An 18972-nucleotide genomic window follows, 5' to 3' on the forward strand; every position below is an offset into this window, starting at 1 on the left:
AAATGACATGCATCTATATATTGGTGAGAAGCTAAATAATTTAGAGCAATAAAAGTAGTAGTATACCCATATCAACAGACACCAACATTTATAAGCTGTCCTAATTTATTTCTTCTTTACTTACTGTTGCTACTATTATTCCATACAGCGTCGTAAGGTTGGTCCATCTCGCATTTGGAATCCCGAAATTATGTTTGGACATGAATCGATTGATATTAAGGGTGGTAAAATCAAACCCAAATCAGTTTGATTCTCCATCTTGAATTAGTTATCATGTTTTTCTTTTCTTAAGTCAATTTGAATAATTTTTTAATCTAAATTGAATTACATTAATTCAATATTATACATTTAAAATTTAGATATTTCAAAATTATACGATAAGTACTAATAAGAATTAAAATAAGGGAGGCAAGTGTAAACATTGTAAAAGTAGGTTAGTGTTATGAAGTAGAACTTCGATTATCTATGAAATCATTTAGGAGTTTGGGTATGTTCGATTTTTAATTTTCTCCGATTGATCAAAAAAACATTCTCTTTGAAAAAATAATGGAGAAATGATTTCTCTAACGGAAGTATAAAAAATAAGTTCCACTACTGACATTTCACATAGATTCCAGAACACACCCTTAACTGTAAACAAGTCTCACGTTGAAATCATCTTGTTGATTACATGTAGAAATTCTAATACATGGGTAATACGCATTTATCCCTTATAAACTCAGCTTGACGAAAATCACTAGCAAACTTCTCTCAAGCAGTATCAGCAGGCATCAACAGTTCAAATTTTCCGAGGTCATCGATACACTGATAAACAAACAAGTTCAGGCCTGTACTCGCAGACCGACACGAAAAAAAGAGTGAAAAAATATACAAGGTTCAACTAGTCAAAACTGGAACAAAGCCAAAACTGAAACTGCTGCACAAATTGTAGTGGATTAAACATACAAGGCAAACAAAAATCTAATTTTCTCAGGATGACAACACGTACTAACTAGTTCTCGATCGAAATAGGTATCAGTCTAATTTTCAGATTGCTGAGCAGTCTATGGTCTCTCTATCTTCTCCTCTTCCTCCGCTTCCTTCGACTACCATCACTTTCCTCAGAACTGGATGAAGATGATTCTGACTCGGATCCTGAAGATTCAGAACCAGATGAACTCCCAGACTCATCCGATTCAGAAACAGGCTTCTGTTGTTGCATGATAAGCCTTGGCATGTTCTTGAGATACTCTCGCAGACTCTCGGTGATTCCACCCAGACCGATAGAAGTGAAAAAGTTGATGGCAAACCTTGTATTCTTGGGATTATCTTTTGGGAAAATAGACTCCAAGGATTCTTGCATAGTGGGGTCGTTAAGACGCTCATTCAACAAGCGGATACCTAGGTGCTCTGACATTTCCTGCATAAATGAAACATCTAGAGTGAATTTGAAGCTAACAGAATAATGCGGTATTACTGCTGATGAAGGACGCCCAAGCACCCGCTGCTTAAAAAAGGAAGGAAAAGCATGAAACCCCAGAAATGGGCGCGCGCGGGGAGAATATGATGGGCTTCGACGTAATGCAACTTTTGACATGTGGTGATATATTTAGTAGTGATAATAAACTTCAAACAGGTGGTTAAAGTGTAACAACAAATTCTTTCAATATAGTAGTAGGGTCTAAGAAAATTAGGCCACAGAGATCAAACAAGCTGGAACTTACAAATAGGACAAAAAGATAAAACAAGGAGTACAAATAGAGATCAAATTAGATGTACCTGGAATAGAATCTTGATAAAAATACGAGAAGAGGAGGTCGTATCCTCCTCTGTCAGCCGTATATAAGCCAAACAATGCCAAGGCAGAGCATCAGTGCCGAGCAAATGAGCAAAAAACTTGGCCACATTACGCAGTTTGTTAGTTTCAAGCCGGTGAATCATGGAGTACTGCTGCACAAAACATTTTTCAAAGTTTTCCTGATGAATTTTGTTGATCATGCAAAAACGCTGTCCCAGCAGTCCATAGTAGCGAAGATAAGTCCTTTCCTGACTGCAGCATTCCAATAACATTATGCACAACTCCATCTGCAAGGACCAATCAATATATATATCATTTTTCTTTTCTTCATTTTTAGAAAAAAAGGTTTTTTAGCAGAACCAAGCAAAGAGTAGTTCATTAATACAAGTATAATCAACATGTCTCGGGATAAAATGATTACAACACCACAACGATTTCACTTTGATCTCCCAGAGAAATCAAGTCAGAATAACAGGCTACCAAAATATATTACTAGTTGACAATAAAGAGGTAAATTAATATATATACCAAAACATATAATTATCCTGATGTTGACTCTATCCAGTGACCTAAAATATTATCACCCATCATCTATTTTTTCCCTGAAATTGAGTGTGAACAAATATAAGAAATTCGACACCTTATTTATTTTATTTGGGGGGGGTGGGGGGGTTAAGTACCAATAGTAGGATATGTGAAACCGTTGTGCAATAAGAAATGGCAGAAAAGTGCTAGTTATCACTAAGTGGATAAGTACTGATTCAGACGAAGAGCAAAGAAAAACACCACCTTAATCCTTGTAGATAACACACAAAACATGCAAGAAATGGAGTCGAATCAGGATAATAACTGAAATTCATTGTTGAAAATTTGGTACAAGAACTAGCCTCAAAACACAGAGAAATACATTAACCTTTACTAATGTGTAGATATCCAATGCTCTCATCTTTTTTAAACTAATTCAGAAATTAACACTAAGTAGAAACCAAGGCAGTGCCAAAGAAAGTGAAAGACAGAGAATCCGACTGAAACTCAGCACCCTCCAGTACATCAAGCCAAAGCAACAACCTACTGGGAATACTCTCCTTGGGTATAAGTTGGTGAAAGGGAGTGCTTCGGATCCTATAAATAAAATCGCCAACTCCTTCAAATGCTTTTTTCCTTCTCTATAACAGTCCAAGAACAAGCACAAATGTGCAATCTCCACAATCTCTCACATTTTTCTGTTCTGCTCGATGTTCCACATGCGAACTAGTATTAGTTGGCAATGTGTACTGCTTATATACACGAGTTTTTTTCCATTATTCATGATATTGTGTGCCTTACAAAAAAACTAATAATAGCTGCAACCTTGCAGTGAATAGCAGGTGACTTGTGTCCTCCCCATGATATTTATACATGAACCATGAGCTAATTACTTCCTTAAATTATCAACGCTAGAAATTGCATTATTGGCTACATGAATTTCCACCTCCATCAACCACAAGGCATGCCAATTACATGGTTCCGTACCTCCATTGCCACCTCTATTCCTCAACCATCAGTTTAATAGAACCCCAGAAAATTTTTTCTATGGGTGCATGATTGAATGGCAATGCCCCTATTGTTATCTACACCACATACGAGGAAAAATCAAATTCAACAAAAGCTCAAATATTGGGTATTTGTTCTCTTTATTTGTATCCAGAAACTAATTTTTACTAGACCTTTATATAAGTCAATTACCTTCTTCTGTTTTAACTAAACCCTTTTCATGTAATGAAGACCAAATCAAAAGCAACATTACTATCCTTCCAAACTCAAAGCATATGAAAATCTACGTACAGATCAATCATGTGAGCATGCACACAGTTCCGTAAATGACATGGCCTTACAGGAGTAGAACAACACAAAGAGAGAGAAAGATAATGATACCAACCTCCTGACCAGGCTCTAGTTTGATCTTCAACAACTTGTGTCCTGCTTCTTCAAAGTCAACACTAGACATAATCGTCAGGTAGATCGTTCTCCGAAGGTTGATTAAGTTTGTCTCTGTTTCGTCCTTTATTTTCATTTGCTCCTCATCCTCTTCTTCATCAGACTCTTCATCTTCATCTTCATCCTCTGATTCTGCACCCGAATCTCCTTCTTCCTCAGATTCTTCACCAAGTATTGCCTTCTTTAATTCTTCATACTTCCTTTCGTTTTCTAAGAAATTAGGATCCGGCTTGAAAATATCTGAGCACATAGGACAAGCATAAATATCAAAATTCCATATAATTGCTCAACAAACAAAATAGCCATCAAAAGAAACCCATTATAGAAATTCTATAACAAAATCCATCATAAGACGTACCTAAAGCAATTTCTGGATCTATTGTGTCCGAGAGAGAGACTTCATGGGTTAATTGATCTTCCTGCTCAACAAGGTCAAGCTCTGGTCGCACAGCTTGGTAACCCTGCAGAGGATGCATGTAAGCGATCTAACATTTTTTCTTTCTTTTATAAATAATAAAAGAAGGGATCAAATTTTTCTTCGTACTCAGAAAACAATTGAAGACCAAACTCACCTGAAACTTTGCTTTTCGCAATGCAAAGAGGCTTTCAATTAAAAACTGAACCCGTTTATCTATTTCTCCTTCATGAAGTATACCACGGAACCGCTCAAAGATTCCTATTTAAACACAAAAAGGGTATTAGCATGACAAACACAGCAAAACCTTTTTACAAATAAACAAAAATGTAAGTTGTGAATATTATACAATGATCTTTCAAGGTACACTCACCATGCAATCCTCGTGGACAGAGGTCCTGAAGCATTGAACCACACTCTGTAACAAAACCAACTGCAACTTCAACACTATCATCTGTAGGTTTCTCCAACAAAACGGTAAGTAGTTCGAGAGCAATAAGCTCGTGAACAATTTGCTGGTTTACAAGGTGAGCAATAAACTTGACAGCTGCTAACAGCTGAGGCTGCAAGAGTGAAAGATTAAGGGTAAGACACAATATGAAAAGATTCAGATTATGAAACATGTATTGAAATAATTAGACTAACTGGCACAGTAACCCTCCACCCCCTCCTTCCCCCCTCTCTTGTAGTCATACTCTCAAAGGAGGATTTTCAAGTATCTATGTGACATCCAAATAGACTGTATGCTCTTGTCAACTAAACAGCAATAATTTACAACAACAATACAGTATGTTGCACAACTAAGAAGACAGAAGAACTGCAAGCATGGAAGCAAGAGATACGAACCTTATCATTACGTTTATAAGCTCTTTGCAGCTGCAGTATGATCCTTCTTAGCAACAGATCACCCACTTCTGGGAACTTGGTGTTAACCACTGCTACCAAAGCAGCAAATACATCAGTAAAACCGGGAGAAGCCATTTGGGACTTCATACAGGATCTACAGAACAGTCCCCTCCCACGGATCAAATTCTCTGCAAACAACTCTGGAATAATATTTTTGAGGTTCGCTGCATTAACTTTATTCACCAGCCCATTGATACTTTTCCTCAGAGCATCCCAAGTCATCCTCTGGTACTCAACACTGCTCTTGTCCTGAACATCCTTCATCATTCTAGCCAATTTGAATGGTGGAATGTAAACACCCCCACTCCTTCCCAACTTTGCTAAGTCAGTAGGCAAATTAGCATCTTGCTTTTGCACCTTGGAATCCTCATTGGCTTTAAAAGCCCCATCCTCTTGTGCATTATCTTTCCTATTCTTCTCTTTCCCATGCTTATCATCTCCATCCCTTTGCCGTATATCCTTTCTATTATTGTCATCACCATCAACCCTCTTTTCTCTCTCTACATCCTTCCTCCCTCTTTTATCCCCTTCTCTACCATCATTATACCGATCAACTCTATCCCTGTGTCCAATCTCATCCTTCCTTCTCTTATGCACCTTTTCATCGTCATCTTCCTGTCGCCTCATCTCCTTCCTATCATCGCTCTCACCTTCATTCCTTCGACTCCTCTCCTTCTTATCATCCTTCAAGTCACCACCTTCACCCTCATGTCTTCGCCTCTTCTTTCTCCTATCATCCCTTTCATCGTCATCATCAACTTGGGTTTCCTCTTTTCTGCTCTCCCTCTTATCATTATCATTCACCTGTTCATTTTTTCTCCTTCTATCCCTCCTATCATTGTCGTCCTTATTCTCATCTTTTCGCCTCATATCCATCCTTTCACCACCATCTTCATTTTCATCTCGCCTCTTACGCCTCGAATCATACTTTTCATCATCACTGCTATCCCTATTTCCATGTTCAGCTCTTTGCCTTCTTGCTCTCCTATCATCCCTATCTTTATCCTCACCATCATCATCACTCACACTGCGTTCAATTCCCCGCCTTCTTGCCTTCCTATCCTCCCTTTCATCAACATCATCAACTTGCTTTTCCTCTTTTCTGCTCTCCCTCTTATCATCCCTTTCATCATCATTCTCCTTATTCCCATCTTTTCCCCTCCTCTCCATCCTTTCACCACCATCTCCATGTTCATCTCGCCTCGAATCATCCTTTTTATCATCACTGCCATCCCTATTTCCACGTTCGGTTCTTCTTCTCTCCCTCCTACCCTCACCATCATCATCGCTCTCACGGCGTTCAGTTCTCCGCCTTCTCTCCCTCCTATCCTCCCTATCACCATAAGTTTTTCTATCCTCGTACTTTTTCCGCTCTACTTTCCCGCTATCCTCATCCTCTGATTTGTCCCTTCTCCTACGGTGCCCATTCTCACTCAAATCCCTCTCCATAATCTTAAACTTCGCTTACAATTACAGATTCAATAAACACAGCACATATAATGTCTAAAATACAGTATCTTAAAAACGACTACTATATGTTTTTCAATAACAGTAAATCTAGGGTTTGTTGACCTAAATACCTGCGATTCAGTGCAAAGCAAAACCCCGAATCTGATGAAGTTGAAGAACACAACTTTTGAGATTTAGTGAACTGGAGCTCGAAATCAAGCAGCTGAAAATACAATGAAAATTTGGGTAAAACACCTAATTTTCATAAGCAAATCCGAAAATATTCAAATTTCTTTTTTTTTCTTTTAATTTTCCTTTAAAAATATATAATTTAAATCATACTTTCCACTATTATTCTCTGTGAAATCATAAATATAATCTTGTAAGTAGTGCAATTTATCTTCTATAAAATATCAAACGGACAAATATAAAAAAGAATCAAACATTCATTTTGAATTTTGAACAAAAAATTCACTTAATATGTAATAGTGGGAGTACAACAAAACAGAGAGGGGAACAATATAATTATTAAAACTTTTGGGCTCTCAAATACAAGAAATACTACACTTTTGATCTAAGGATATATTGAAAATAGTCTTTGTCTAATAATCTAGACATTATTCTCTCCAAATTATAATGTTATAAAATATCGCATTCTTTTAACTCTTTTTTTTTGTGTGTGTGTGTGACAACGAGATTATTTTATAAATATTAAGTAAGAGATTTTATTACACTTATTTTGGATATGTGCTTTGTGCGTGTACTAAATATTACAAGTAATTTTATAAAAATCATAATAAAATTCGTATGAGAAAAAATGAAGTTTGCACCACACATAATTTGGGCCCGGTATTTGTTCAACTTATTCATTTGTTGGACTCCCTGACATTTTGAAGCCCATACAGCTCATTTGAATGGGCTTCACATCTTTGTGAAACTTTGGGCCCAAGCCCTTCATTGGATATTCTTGATATTTTACGTCACAAAGCAAACTAAGCCCATATATTTGTTTGAAAGGGAAAATTTACATGGTTAAACAAACATAAACTAGTTAATTAGTCATCATAGCTATAGTTTGAGTTAATTATCACTTGCGATCAATATTCAGTGATAGTTACGTGGGCTGTGATTTCGAATTTGTATAATTCGTACATTTGTATAATTCATAATTTGTATAACTTTTGTATAATGTAATTTTGTATAATATAATATATATAGCTTTTGCATAAAGTAATTTCATATAATATAATTTGTATAACTATTTAAAGTTCAGATGTTTGTGTTTGCATAAATTAGTTGTTTCGCGTTTATACAAAAATAGCTCAATTATACAAACTCACCCGCAAATTATACAAAGGAGGCAGTTTAAACTGTAACTACAACCCGTAAATATGCAAACTATAGCGAGAAAACAACCAAATACCCCCTCAATCTATTGTGCAATTCTCAACTACACACCAATACTTTACGGAGATCCTATTACCCCTTGAAGTATTTTGAACAGAGATATTAACACCTTAAGTGTTGACGTGGCACAACAAGTGTGTTCACTTTCCTAGAGGCAAGTGTAAGGCAGATAAATAGGTCAAAATTCAATGATTTGACAACTGCCATTTCTTAATTGAATTCAATACAATTAATAAATAAATTTAGTTAATTACAATCACATACTCTCTCTCTAACCATTTCCAACCTCTAAAAATTAAACCTCTGCAATTGAATTTTGTCATGGCTTCCATGGACAATTACCTATACAATATTTTATTTTTTCATTTTTTTTCACTTCTAATCCATAATGAACTTTTTCATGACTAACACTTTCAAATCTTTCCTAAAAATAGACAACATAACCAAAAAAAAGAAAATGATAATCCTTTAATTTCTTTCACCTCAATGGAAAATACCTTCAATCCGATATTGAAAAATGATATTACAACTTCTGCTAGAGGAATCTTTTCGATTATAGTAGCAGCCCAAATTTCTTGTTAGGAATTGAAAACGAGTATTAGAATTTGAAATTTGTGAGTTTCTTGATTCGAACTGAAAGTGGGTATCAGAATTTGAAATTTGGCGAGGAAAAATTCATCTTCAAATCCATAAAAAAAGCAACTAGAGAACCCAGATGCAGAACTACACAATAATGACAACAAGATACCATAATAAAAAGATTCAACATTCATGTTAATTTATTGAATTCAACAATAATAACTAGATTTTGTGCAAATAAATGATCGAAAAGATAGAAAAAAGATGGAGGATGATGGGTGTGATAGAGATGGAGATGGATTGGAGAAGATGAGACATTGGGAACAATGGAGAAAAAATAGAATGATTTAGGAAGATGAATAGAATGGTGGAGAAAAAATGAAAAGCATTAAAATTGATGTATTTTGGTGATGATTTTTTTTTTTAAAAAAAAATTATTCTGAAAAATAGGTGTGTGCATTACACTCAACAACAAAGATTTGGGGGGTGACGTTTTAAGGGTGTCAATATTTGTGTTTAAAATACTCTAGGGGGGTAATAGGACCCCCGTGAAGTATAAGTGTGTAGTTGAGAATCGAGTAATAGGTTTTCTCAACTATAGCTATGGAGCATAATTAAATTTATTATAATGACTAGTTGCAAAAATTCCTCCTGAAATAGCGACTCTTTAAAACATTCAATATGCGCATCTCTAAAATGAATGATTCATGTAGTCGAACATCTCGATAGGAATCCAAATTGATTCTCAATAGCTAAGATGATTTAGATCGAGATAGGTTAACTAATGATTCATAATCCAATATGTTTAAGTAGAGCCGTCAAAAAGGGCTTAGCCCATGGGGCCGGTCCGACCCAACCCGTTATTGGGGTAGGGTTGGGATAGTACTTTACATGCACGTTTAAAATCCGGGGCTTATAAGCCCAACCCTTTTAGGCCCTTAGTCCTTGAGGCTTGATCGGGGCCGGGCCGGGGTCGGCCCATAGGCCAATTTTTTTAATTTTAATTAAAATAAATATTAAAAAAATAAGAATAAAAAACTAGAAAACCTAAATAAGTGTTTGTGGAGTTTTTCTAAGGAGTTTACCTCATGAATTTCTTTATTATTTAGTTTTGAATATAAGACTTGGATAGTAAACACTATTTATATTATATGTGATAGAATGTTTCATGGCTTGAACAATTAATTAGTTTCTTGATTATATTTAAAAAAATACTTTAAGTAATTATATATTGCTAACTAAGTTTTAATCAGAAGTGTTTTTTAGTTTACTAGTTTGTTTTTCAGATATTATTATTTTTTTCTTTAAATATTTATTGCTAGATTTTATTTAGAATTATTGAAACAATGTTACTGTTTATGACATTGATTTGACATAAAAAAAAAAAAAAAGGGTCAGCCCGCCCTAGCCCTTGACCCTTCTGGGATTGGGCCGGGTTGACCATTTTATAGCCCTTTGAAATGAAGGGCCGGTCCACTCCAGCCCGTCAAATTCTTTGGCCCGAGAGGTTTGGGTGGGGTAGGGCTGAGCTGACCCATTTTGACAGCTCTATGTTTAAGTCTTACTAGATTTTAATTTCTTTGTTAGTTTACTGTACATTTGTTATATTAACTGTTTCTTTTGTCTTATTCTATATGGCTATGTATAATATATAAATAAATAAAAAATTTAAAATAATATTTTGATAAGTTTTTTCAAACATGGGTCAATGGGTTACATATCCCATCCAAATCATCCGATCCTTTAGAATATATCGATCAAATTAAGTTGGTGTGAGTTAATCAATGAGCGAATTATTAATCCACTCAAACTTAGGCGAGTTAGGTAGAGTGGTCATATATTCATTGGCTTATCAAACCAAACAACACATTTGGGTGAAATGAAGTGTCATTACTTTACGTCCCGTCTCTTCCAAGAACAAGTTGTGCAAGAAACAAAAGGAAGAAGAAAACAAGATGTACAATGCTAGTGGGTTATACTTTCTCCATCCCAAAATAAGTATAAAAAAGTTATTACAAAATAAGCATCATCTTAGAAATTCAAGACTAAAATTAGCATATCTTTTTCAACTAATTAGACCTTTATATCCCACCTTCTTAACATTGTTTAATTTTTAAGAGACATTTGTTAAATAGAAATAGTTTAATAAACTGCATATTGTGTATTTTTAATTTTTTTAATGAACGTAATTTTACTAAGTTGATATTTATTTCAAAACAGAGAAAGTAATATACTTGCTTGAAGAAACTAAGATCGATTAGGCATAGTGGCCTCCATAATAAGTGGTTCTAAAGGATTGCCAATAAATGTGGGATATCTAGCAACTGAATCTTTGACCAAAAATGGCTGACGAAATATAAAGTATATTCTATATAATTATGAATTTTGCTACTGAGTTCCAATAAAATGATGAACATGGTAACATTATTTTTCAAAAAGGTGACGACGTGATTGAGAATATATAAGATCAAGTAATACTAGATGACAGTTTTATTTATCAATTATGTAGTCGATCGGATCAGATAAATATTCTTTTTATATAGGTCATTAAAATAATCTACTCTTTTCTCGAAAGATAGAGGGAAATTAGCTATAGGCAAAATAATAGCCGACATAGAAATAGCTAGTAGAATAGGAACTTGACTTATTCGAAAATTAGATTTATTGCTTCCCCTCATCTTATCATTGGCAACAACTCATATACGCAATCAAAACATTGCTAATATAGGATTATTCTCCTTCTATCGAAATATGTAAATGGTAACATAGTCACGCTACTTCAATTAAATAGAAAAACTAAATTCAAATGATGAAAATCGAATACTCTTTCTTCGAATTATTCAAATTATAAGTGACTATATGTGATAATAGTAATATATTTTACATGTTGCTGCTACGAAGTTTTCTTTTAAATGTTAGGCAAGTATAAATTGATCACGAACCAATTTTTGGTACTCTTGTTCTATCAATGATGAACTAGCACTTTTAACATATTATTTTTCAAGTTGATTGTCATATGATGATTCAATTAGTATTTGCTATTTCAGAAAAACACCTTTTTTTTGTTGAAATTTTTTGAAATTAAGAGGAACGTGACTTTCTAAGGTAATATATTCATCAGTTGCGTGACTATATAAAAAAAAAACTCGTTATTTTTCTACTTATACGTACAATTTGATAAGGTGTACCACTTCTATCTAAATAAATGAATTATTGTTTCCAAGAAAGCTGGAAAAGTTACTAATTTTCTTTGTGCACTTTATGACTACTCTTTTGTTTCATTATAATTCATTATTAGTCACTACAACTTTTAAGCTTTAATTTCCTAATTATTTGTTCAAAATATAGCAATTATAGAGCAACTTTTTTTCAAAGATAATTCAGAAAAATGGATCTATAATAGTATATCAAGAGAATCTTTGACTGCATCTAGGACCTATATATGCTAACTTACTGGATTTAAGAGGAAAAGAAGAAAAGATATAACAACAATTATTCGTTGTAATTCCACAAACAAAGTCTGAACATGATAGAATATACATAAATAGGTCAATGATGTACGCATAACATTTTAATAAGTCATGTTATTCATATTAATTATTTAAACGATTATTAAGTTTGCATATTATATTTTTCGATAACTTTTTCCAAAGTAATATCATGTAACACCTTTTGTAAGCTTACGTACATGTGTGAAGCATTATAAACTATTTGTCAAACAAATATAAATTAACCCATTAACCTTCAAGGGAAGAAGAAGAAGAAGAATTTGCCCAAGTTCAATGACCATATATTTATCTCACATGTGAATGGCTCAAGAGTCAAGAGTGAAGGGTATATTAAAATATTTGCTTTAGCTCTCCAAAATTTTGAAATACCAAAAAAGTAATATTAAATTTTATGATTTTATTTTCATTTAAAATAATCCTCATTGAAGATAGTTAAAATAACTATACAATTTTTATTTTATTTTTAAAATAATTTTTTATGTAAAATAATATTGAAGAAAGATATAAAATAATAAATAAAAAGATACTATCTATATTTTTTTCAAAAATATTTTTAAACTTTGAATTAAATAAGTCAAATCTCATATTAATAAATAAACTTTTTACAACAACATCTAAGATAATGTATTATAAATAAGTTACTACCATCTTATTGACAAGAATTAATTCATACTTATATTTTAAGAGTACTATACCAAAAATAGTATATATATCTAAGGACTAATAAGTCTAAAAATTATTATTATTATTATTATGTTGTATATATATATTTAAGACCTCTTAATAAAATTTTATTTTACGTCACTAATTTCGTAGAAACGCCTATTTTTTCTTTACTATCCTCCTATAAATATTTTTTTTAAAAAAATATCTTTATAACTGAATAATCTTAATTTCATGATAAAATGTTAAAATTTTCATGATCTATAAAAAAAAATGACAATACACGTAAAAGGTTGTTACTGATTTATCAAACAACATACACTTATTTAATTGGAGATGGTTCATATTGTGACTTAATATATCATTTCCTGAATAAAATAAAAATACCAAAGAGAGAACATTCGAAGTATTTCCTATGTACCAATACAAGCGTAATCATCTCTAAATAAATATTACTAATTCACTAAGAATAATATAAAAAAACAAAAGTCAAAATCAAATAATATGGAGAGATGAAGGATGTAATCAAATTGGTATAGTCCATGTAAACATTCCACATCTTGTATGTGATTCAATGAGTTTGAGAATGCCTAAATGTTTTAAAATAAGGTTATGTTTGATAATCATTGCATATTTTTAAATTTATTGAATTATGTCACCAATTAATAAGTCTTTACATAATAATGTCTTGCAAATTAGTAATTTCTTAACTTAATAACATGGGATGAATTACTTATAATTGCCATAAATATAAATAAAAAATGGTCATCCGTACACCACATTTGAACAAGGATGTGTTTTAAACATCATTGCTTATTCTCATGCTCTTTGGATCATTTAACCAATTAATGAATTCTCCCATATAATAAAAAAAAAATTCATATTTAAATAGTGTTAAGTTTCTTATTAAAATTTTATTTATTTAGTTGCATTATAGACAAATAATAATGCTTTGAGGACCATTACTTATTTTAATAATTTTTTGGATCATGTGACATGCCAATTGATAGGGCTCTCATACGAATATAAAGTATTATTTTTATATTATATAGTATTAAATCCCTTATTATGATTTAATTAATTATTTTATTGCTTTTAGTCAAATAGTACGTAGTCGATTGTTAACAAAGAGGGTAGTTTATGATAGTTGATAAAATGATTAAGCTTTTACTACGACAATGAGAAAATTAATTAATTTATACAATGGGGAAATTTACGAGAGATAAAGACAGCAATGACTGAGGGTGTGTTTGGTAGGAAGCAAAATGTTTTCTTGGAAAATAAGTGAATTTCTAATTTATTTTCTTATATTTGGTTGGTGAGTAGAAAATATTTTCTGAAATTTTAATGTTTGGTTAGTGAATAAAAACTATTTAAATTTCTTTTATTTTTGGCTTGAGACTAAAAAATACTCTTTAGGAAAATAATTTCTTATGAAAATCAACCCCTATAATTGATCTAGGACCGATCCTGACACCCAAACTAGGACAAGACCCCGATGAACGTTCAAAATCCAACACTGAGATCTGATCCAGACTTTCGACCCAAGAATTTTTTTTAAAAAGAAATGACGGGGTTGCTAGGGAGGTGGGGGGGGGTGACATAAAAATGATTTTTTTTTTAAATTAGAAATATTTTTCAAAAACAATTATTTTTAGAAAAAATAAATTTGATGAGGGTGGCCTAAGTGGGGGTGGTGCGGGGGGGGGGGTAGGTGGTAGGGGTGGAAGTGGCGTAAAAATGAAAAAAAAAATTAAATTTGAAATATTTCTCAAAAAACATTTTCTTAAAAAAATTTTTTGACGGAAATGGCCTGGGTGGGGGGTAGGGGGTAAGGGTGGGAGTGGAGGGGGGAGGGGTAGGGGTGAGGTGGAGTAAAAAGTGAATTTTTTTAAAATTTGAAATATTTCTCAACAATATTTTTAAAAAGAAATAATTGACGGGGGTGGCCTGGGTGGGTGTGGTCTTGAGGGGGAGGGGAGTGGTGTAAAAAAGGAAAAAAAAATTGAAATATTTTTCAAAAGCAATTTTTTTTAGAGGGTGATAGGGGTTGGGTGAGGTAAAAAAATCATAAAATTTGAAACATTTTTCAAAAATAGTTTTTAATTTTTTTGTTTGAGGGGGGAGGGGGAGGGGGTGGTTTGGGGGTAGGGATAAGAATATATTTGAAATTTTAAAAAATAAGAAAAATTAAAAAAAATTAAAAATAATTGAATGGGAAGGGTCAGGTACGAGGTATGCGTAGGGTAAGAAAAAAATTTAAAGGATGAAGTAGAGTTTTAGAAAATGTTTTCCTTAATTTTAAAAGGGAAGGCATTTTCTTTAAATTTGAGGAAAATGAATTGATTTGGAAAAGATTTTCCAAACATTTAAGTCAACCAAACATGAAAAAAATGGAAAACATTTTCCTCCATACCAAACACACCCTGAATTTCAATAGTTTTTCTTCATTGAAAAGTGATTTTATGATGAAAAACCTGAAATTTACGTTGAAAAAGGGATCCAAAGAGGAGAAAAACAAGAGCTTTTAAAGGAAAAGTAAGAAAGATAGTTATTTTTAATTCTACCTTGGCCAAATAATAGTATATACTATATACAACTTGACTATTTTATATTTTTAAGACCTTAGAGATGTGAACTACTTGTATATTGGAACACAAGGAGTAAAATACTTTATTATTCTAGTTTTTTTATAACCACACATTTGTATGAACGAATACATGTAAAAATGACACATAAAGAATATTAACGTATAACATTTATATTAAAATTCAATTATGTTCGAATCACGAACTGCAAAGCCCTGAATTTTCTTTATACCTATAACTTGAACTACAAATTTTTATTTACGAATAAGAAGACCCTAATCATTCCACCAAGTAGAAATCTTATACTGTTATGATCATGATTAAATGGATCAATGGAATATGGAAAGCACTAGAATTGTTGCTACCAAAATGGACATATATGAAAAAGATTGATATGGAGTATCTGATCCATTTTCAAGTGACATCACTACTTATATTATGGGAATTGATTTATAATGGAATTTTATCAGAAAATAAATAAAGATTCAAAACAGATTTAGTAATTGATTTATGGAATTAAGAAGCTTCTTTCGGTTTATAAGGTGTTTTTACACTTATATTCCTCAAGTGGATGTCTCTGTGTCAACGATTAATATTCCTTTTTTCAATAAGTATATCATGATATTTCGATCAATTTACAGACATCTCGATCAATTTTATAGAATACCTATTACTTCTTATGTCTCAAATTACTTATCCACTTTTGAATTGACACACCTATTAAGAAAATAATAATTAACATGGTGAGTTTACCATTTTATCCTATTAATTATGAAGTAGATAGAATTAAAAATTTATGATTTTTAAGAAGTTCTACCTTTTTCAAAGTAATTAATTGAGGGTATAATAGGTAAAAAAATTTGTCCTTTCTTGATTTGTCAAAATGAACAAGTAATTAGAGACAACTAAAAAATGAAATGTGGACAAGTAATTAGGGACAAAAAAAAATAAAAATTAGGGACAAAGGGAGTATCTTTTATCAACTAATTTTTTAGAATATTTGCTACTCCCTCCATCCCATTTTATGTGAGATAGTTTGATTCGGCACGAAGTTTAAGAAAGAAAAGAAAGCTTGTAAAACTTGTGGTGCAAAATGAATGATAGAAATTTGTGTGACTATAAATCATTTCATTAAGGGTAAAATATATATTTTATAGTTATATTGTTACTTAATATAGAAATGTGTTATTCTTTATTGGGACTGACTAAAAAGGAAAGTAAATCACATAAATTGAGACGGAGGAGTATCTATTATTAACGCAAATATAATAGTGAAGTGGAATAATTGGAACCACAAGTGAACACTATATTCAAGAATTTGCATGGAAATGATTAAAGGATATATATATATAATTTGATTCTACCCAACTCAACCAAATCCTAATTGATAAAGGAGACGAGAAATTTCCATAAATATTCTTGTCGAAAGTATAACAAAGTTTGTGGAGGATATTTTACTTTGTCAAATTTTAATTAATGATGAGTGTAATTTTTAATTGAGTTTATTTACAATAGATATGTTTCTAATAAAATAAGTTATTTTAAAGAAATTGTAGGTTTCAAATATATCATCAAAATTTTAGTTAATTTACACACTAATATCCCTTTTTAGGATAATTATGTGTCAGAAATACTGAATTCTATTAAACACATTGTTTTCCTTATCCATCCACTATCAAATATGATCACTTTGAGCCTTGAGGATAATTGTAGAGTCTGATTTACACGAATATCATTTATAGCGAAATTATTGAAGTTTTTCTTTTCATTTTAAAACGTCTTATAAATATAATATTTGAGAACTTAATTTGTCGTGATATTTTTTCATAAGATATTTTATTATAAGAATATCTATCACAAATTGAATTAAACTTAAACAATTTAACATGAAAAAAAAAAGGATTATATTATAGTGCTCGATCAATATAACTTTAACTTTAGAATATGGAACAAGCATTTTCTACAGTACAACAGAGGGGGAAAAAAAAGTAAAATAGGAGACACGTTATTTGCATATTTTTTATATGATAAGAATAAAGTTGATTAAAGTTTACAAAAAAAATTATTTTTCATTTAATTTCCTTAAAGATAATTGTGTCAAGGCAAAGTTGGCCTTGCTCATGAATCAGAAGCTGATTCTTTAGTGAACCATATATTATACATTGACTTCTAAAAGTCTCACTATCATTATCCACAAGCCACAATTTTTTTAATTTTTTAGATAATAATTAAAGAAAGTGTATATTTATATTGTCAGTTCACTTAAAAGATACTAATCATTTATAATTATATTGATTGATAAATTATTAACTTGAAAAAAATGAAATGTTTATTACTATAAAACATAATAAATAGTGATATAATGATTTTCACAATTCCATGTTATAATGTGTCGCTCTGTCCGATTTATTTTACTTGTTGTGTTTCTTTTTACACATCCGTTAAGAAAATATTAGTATGAATTATCCTTATTTATTCGTTGATACTTATTTATATTACTCTATTTTTCACGACTAATAAGGAACAAAGGGAGTACTACAGTAATCGATTATTTATAGTAAACACGATAACTAAAATGGATCGAGAGAGTAGTATTATATATCTCCCAATTATTCTAGTGGTCCACTTATTATTTGGAATATCATGCGATCCAATGCGACATTACTAAAAGCTTAAAAGAATGTTCTTAAACCTTTAAATTCTTCACATTATTAGCTTTTTTTTAGTTTAATTTAAGTTTAATGATTCTTTTATTACTCTTAGCTTTATTAGTTAGAGTAATGATGTTGATTCTAATTAATTCCATTAAAACGATTCCACACTCTTCTTAATTTATATATGTATAGATTTTTAGTTACAACCTACCCCATATATATCACATTACCTTCTACATGAAGATTGATCAAAATACATTTAAATATGGTAAAAATAGGAAGATTTTTTAACCTTAAACGTTCTCGAAAAGCCACATATTCCTTCCCATTAATTTAAGTCGCACTAGAAGCACATGGAGATTTTTGTATGATTTTGTTATATTTTTTTGAGTCGATAATTTTTCAGAAATAATCTCTATATGCACGAGATAAGGGTAAGAATACACATATCATCATCTGTAGAGTGTAGATCTGACTTGTAGTATTACAATGCGTTCATTTGTTGTTGTTGGTAGAAGAACATAGATTTTATGTTTGATATTTAACTAAACTACTTAGTTTTGCACAAAATATAGATATATAGACGTGGACTAACAGTACAACAAAAACACCTTTTAATGGCAATAAATAAACATATTAACAAAGAGTGTTAAAGGCTTTATCAACATTAGTTAATTGTCATTGGATCCAATGTCGCTAAAAAGCTTTAGAGACATATACAAAGAGTGCTAATTGCCATTAATTTATGTCGTTAAAGATCATTTTTGATGTAGTGTAAATTGTAATATTACAATTTCAACTAATATTAATTTTTGAACTCCATATACTTTCAAATGTACATTACAACAAGTTTAATGCTAAGGATACGTACCTTAAAAGGGTTGAACTCAAATTAGTTTAAATCTTAAATCGGTCTTTAATCACGAAACGAATATATAAGGAAGAATTTCAAGAATTTGTGAAAAGGACATTCGTTAAACATTCTTTTATATTACTAAACTTAAATGATTGGCCACAAGGAAGGCATCATTAATCGTCTTCTCCACTT

At 31.6% G+C, this 18972-nt stretch overlaps 1 protein-coding gene across 1 annotated transcript; it reads right to left on the bottom strand.

Annotated features, from left to right (window-relative positions):
• Positions 1-884: 884 nt before the first annotated feature.
• Positions 885-6690, bottom strand: LOC125827628 (uncharacterized). Its single transcript, XM_049506935.1, has 7 exons — positions 5016-6690; positions 4543-4732; positions 4327-4430; positions 4113-4215; positions 3696-3994; positions 1759-2064; positions 885-1399 (listed from the first exon to the last, which is right to left on the bottom strand). The coding sequence occupies exons 1-7, from the start codon at positions 6522-6524 to the stop codon at positions 1055-1057; spliced, it is 2856 nt and encodes a 951-aa protein (XP_049362892.1). The 5' UTR covers positions 6525-6690; the 3' UTR covers positions 885-1054.
• Positions 6691-18972: the final 12282 nt, after the last annotated feature.

This window comes from Solanum verrucosum, unplaced genomic scaffold, assembly GCF_900185275.1.
Source record: "Solanum verrucosum unplaced genomic scaffold, falcon-dt-bn FXZP01000064.1, whole genome shotgun sequence".
Taxonomy (NCBI): Eukaryota; Viridiplantae; Streptophyta; class Magnoliopsida; order Solanales; family Solanaceae; genus Solanum; species Solanum verrucosum.

Excerpts from the sequence above, each read along its gene's own strand:
- LOC125827628 (XM_049506935.1), bottom strand. The coding sequence starts at position 6,524 with ATGGAGAGGGATTTGAGTGAGAATGGGCACCGTAGGAGAAGGGACAAA. Across the intron at positions 4,431-4,542 it reads CTGTCCACGAGGATTGCATG|GAATCTTTGAGCGGTTCCGT; the intron begins GTGAGTGTACCT and ends GTGTTTAAATAG. Across the intron at positions 1,400-1,758 it reads TTATCAAGATTCTATTCCAG|GAAATGTCAGAGCACCTAGG; the intron begins GTACATCTAATT and ends TCATTTATGCAG.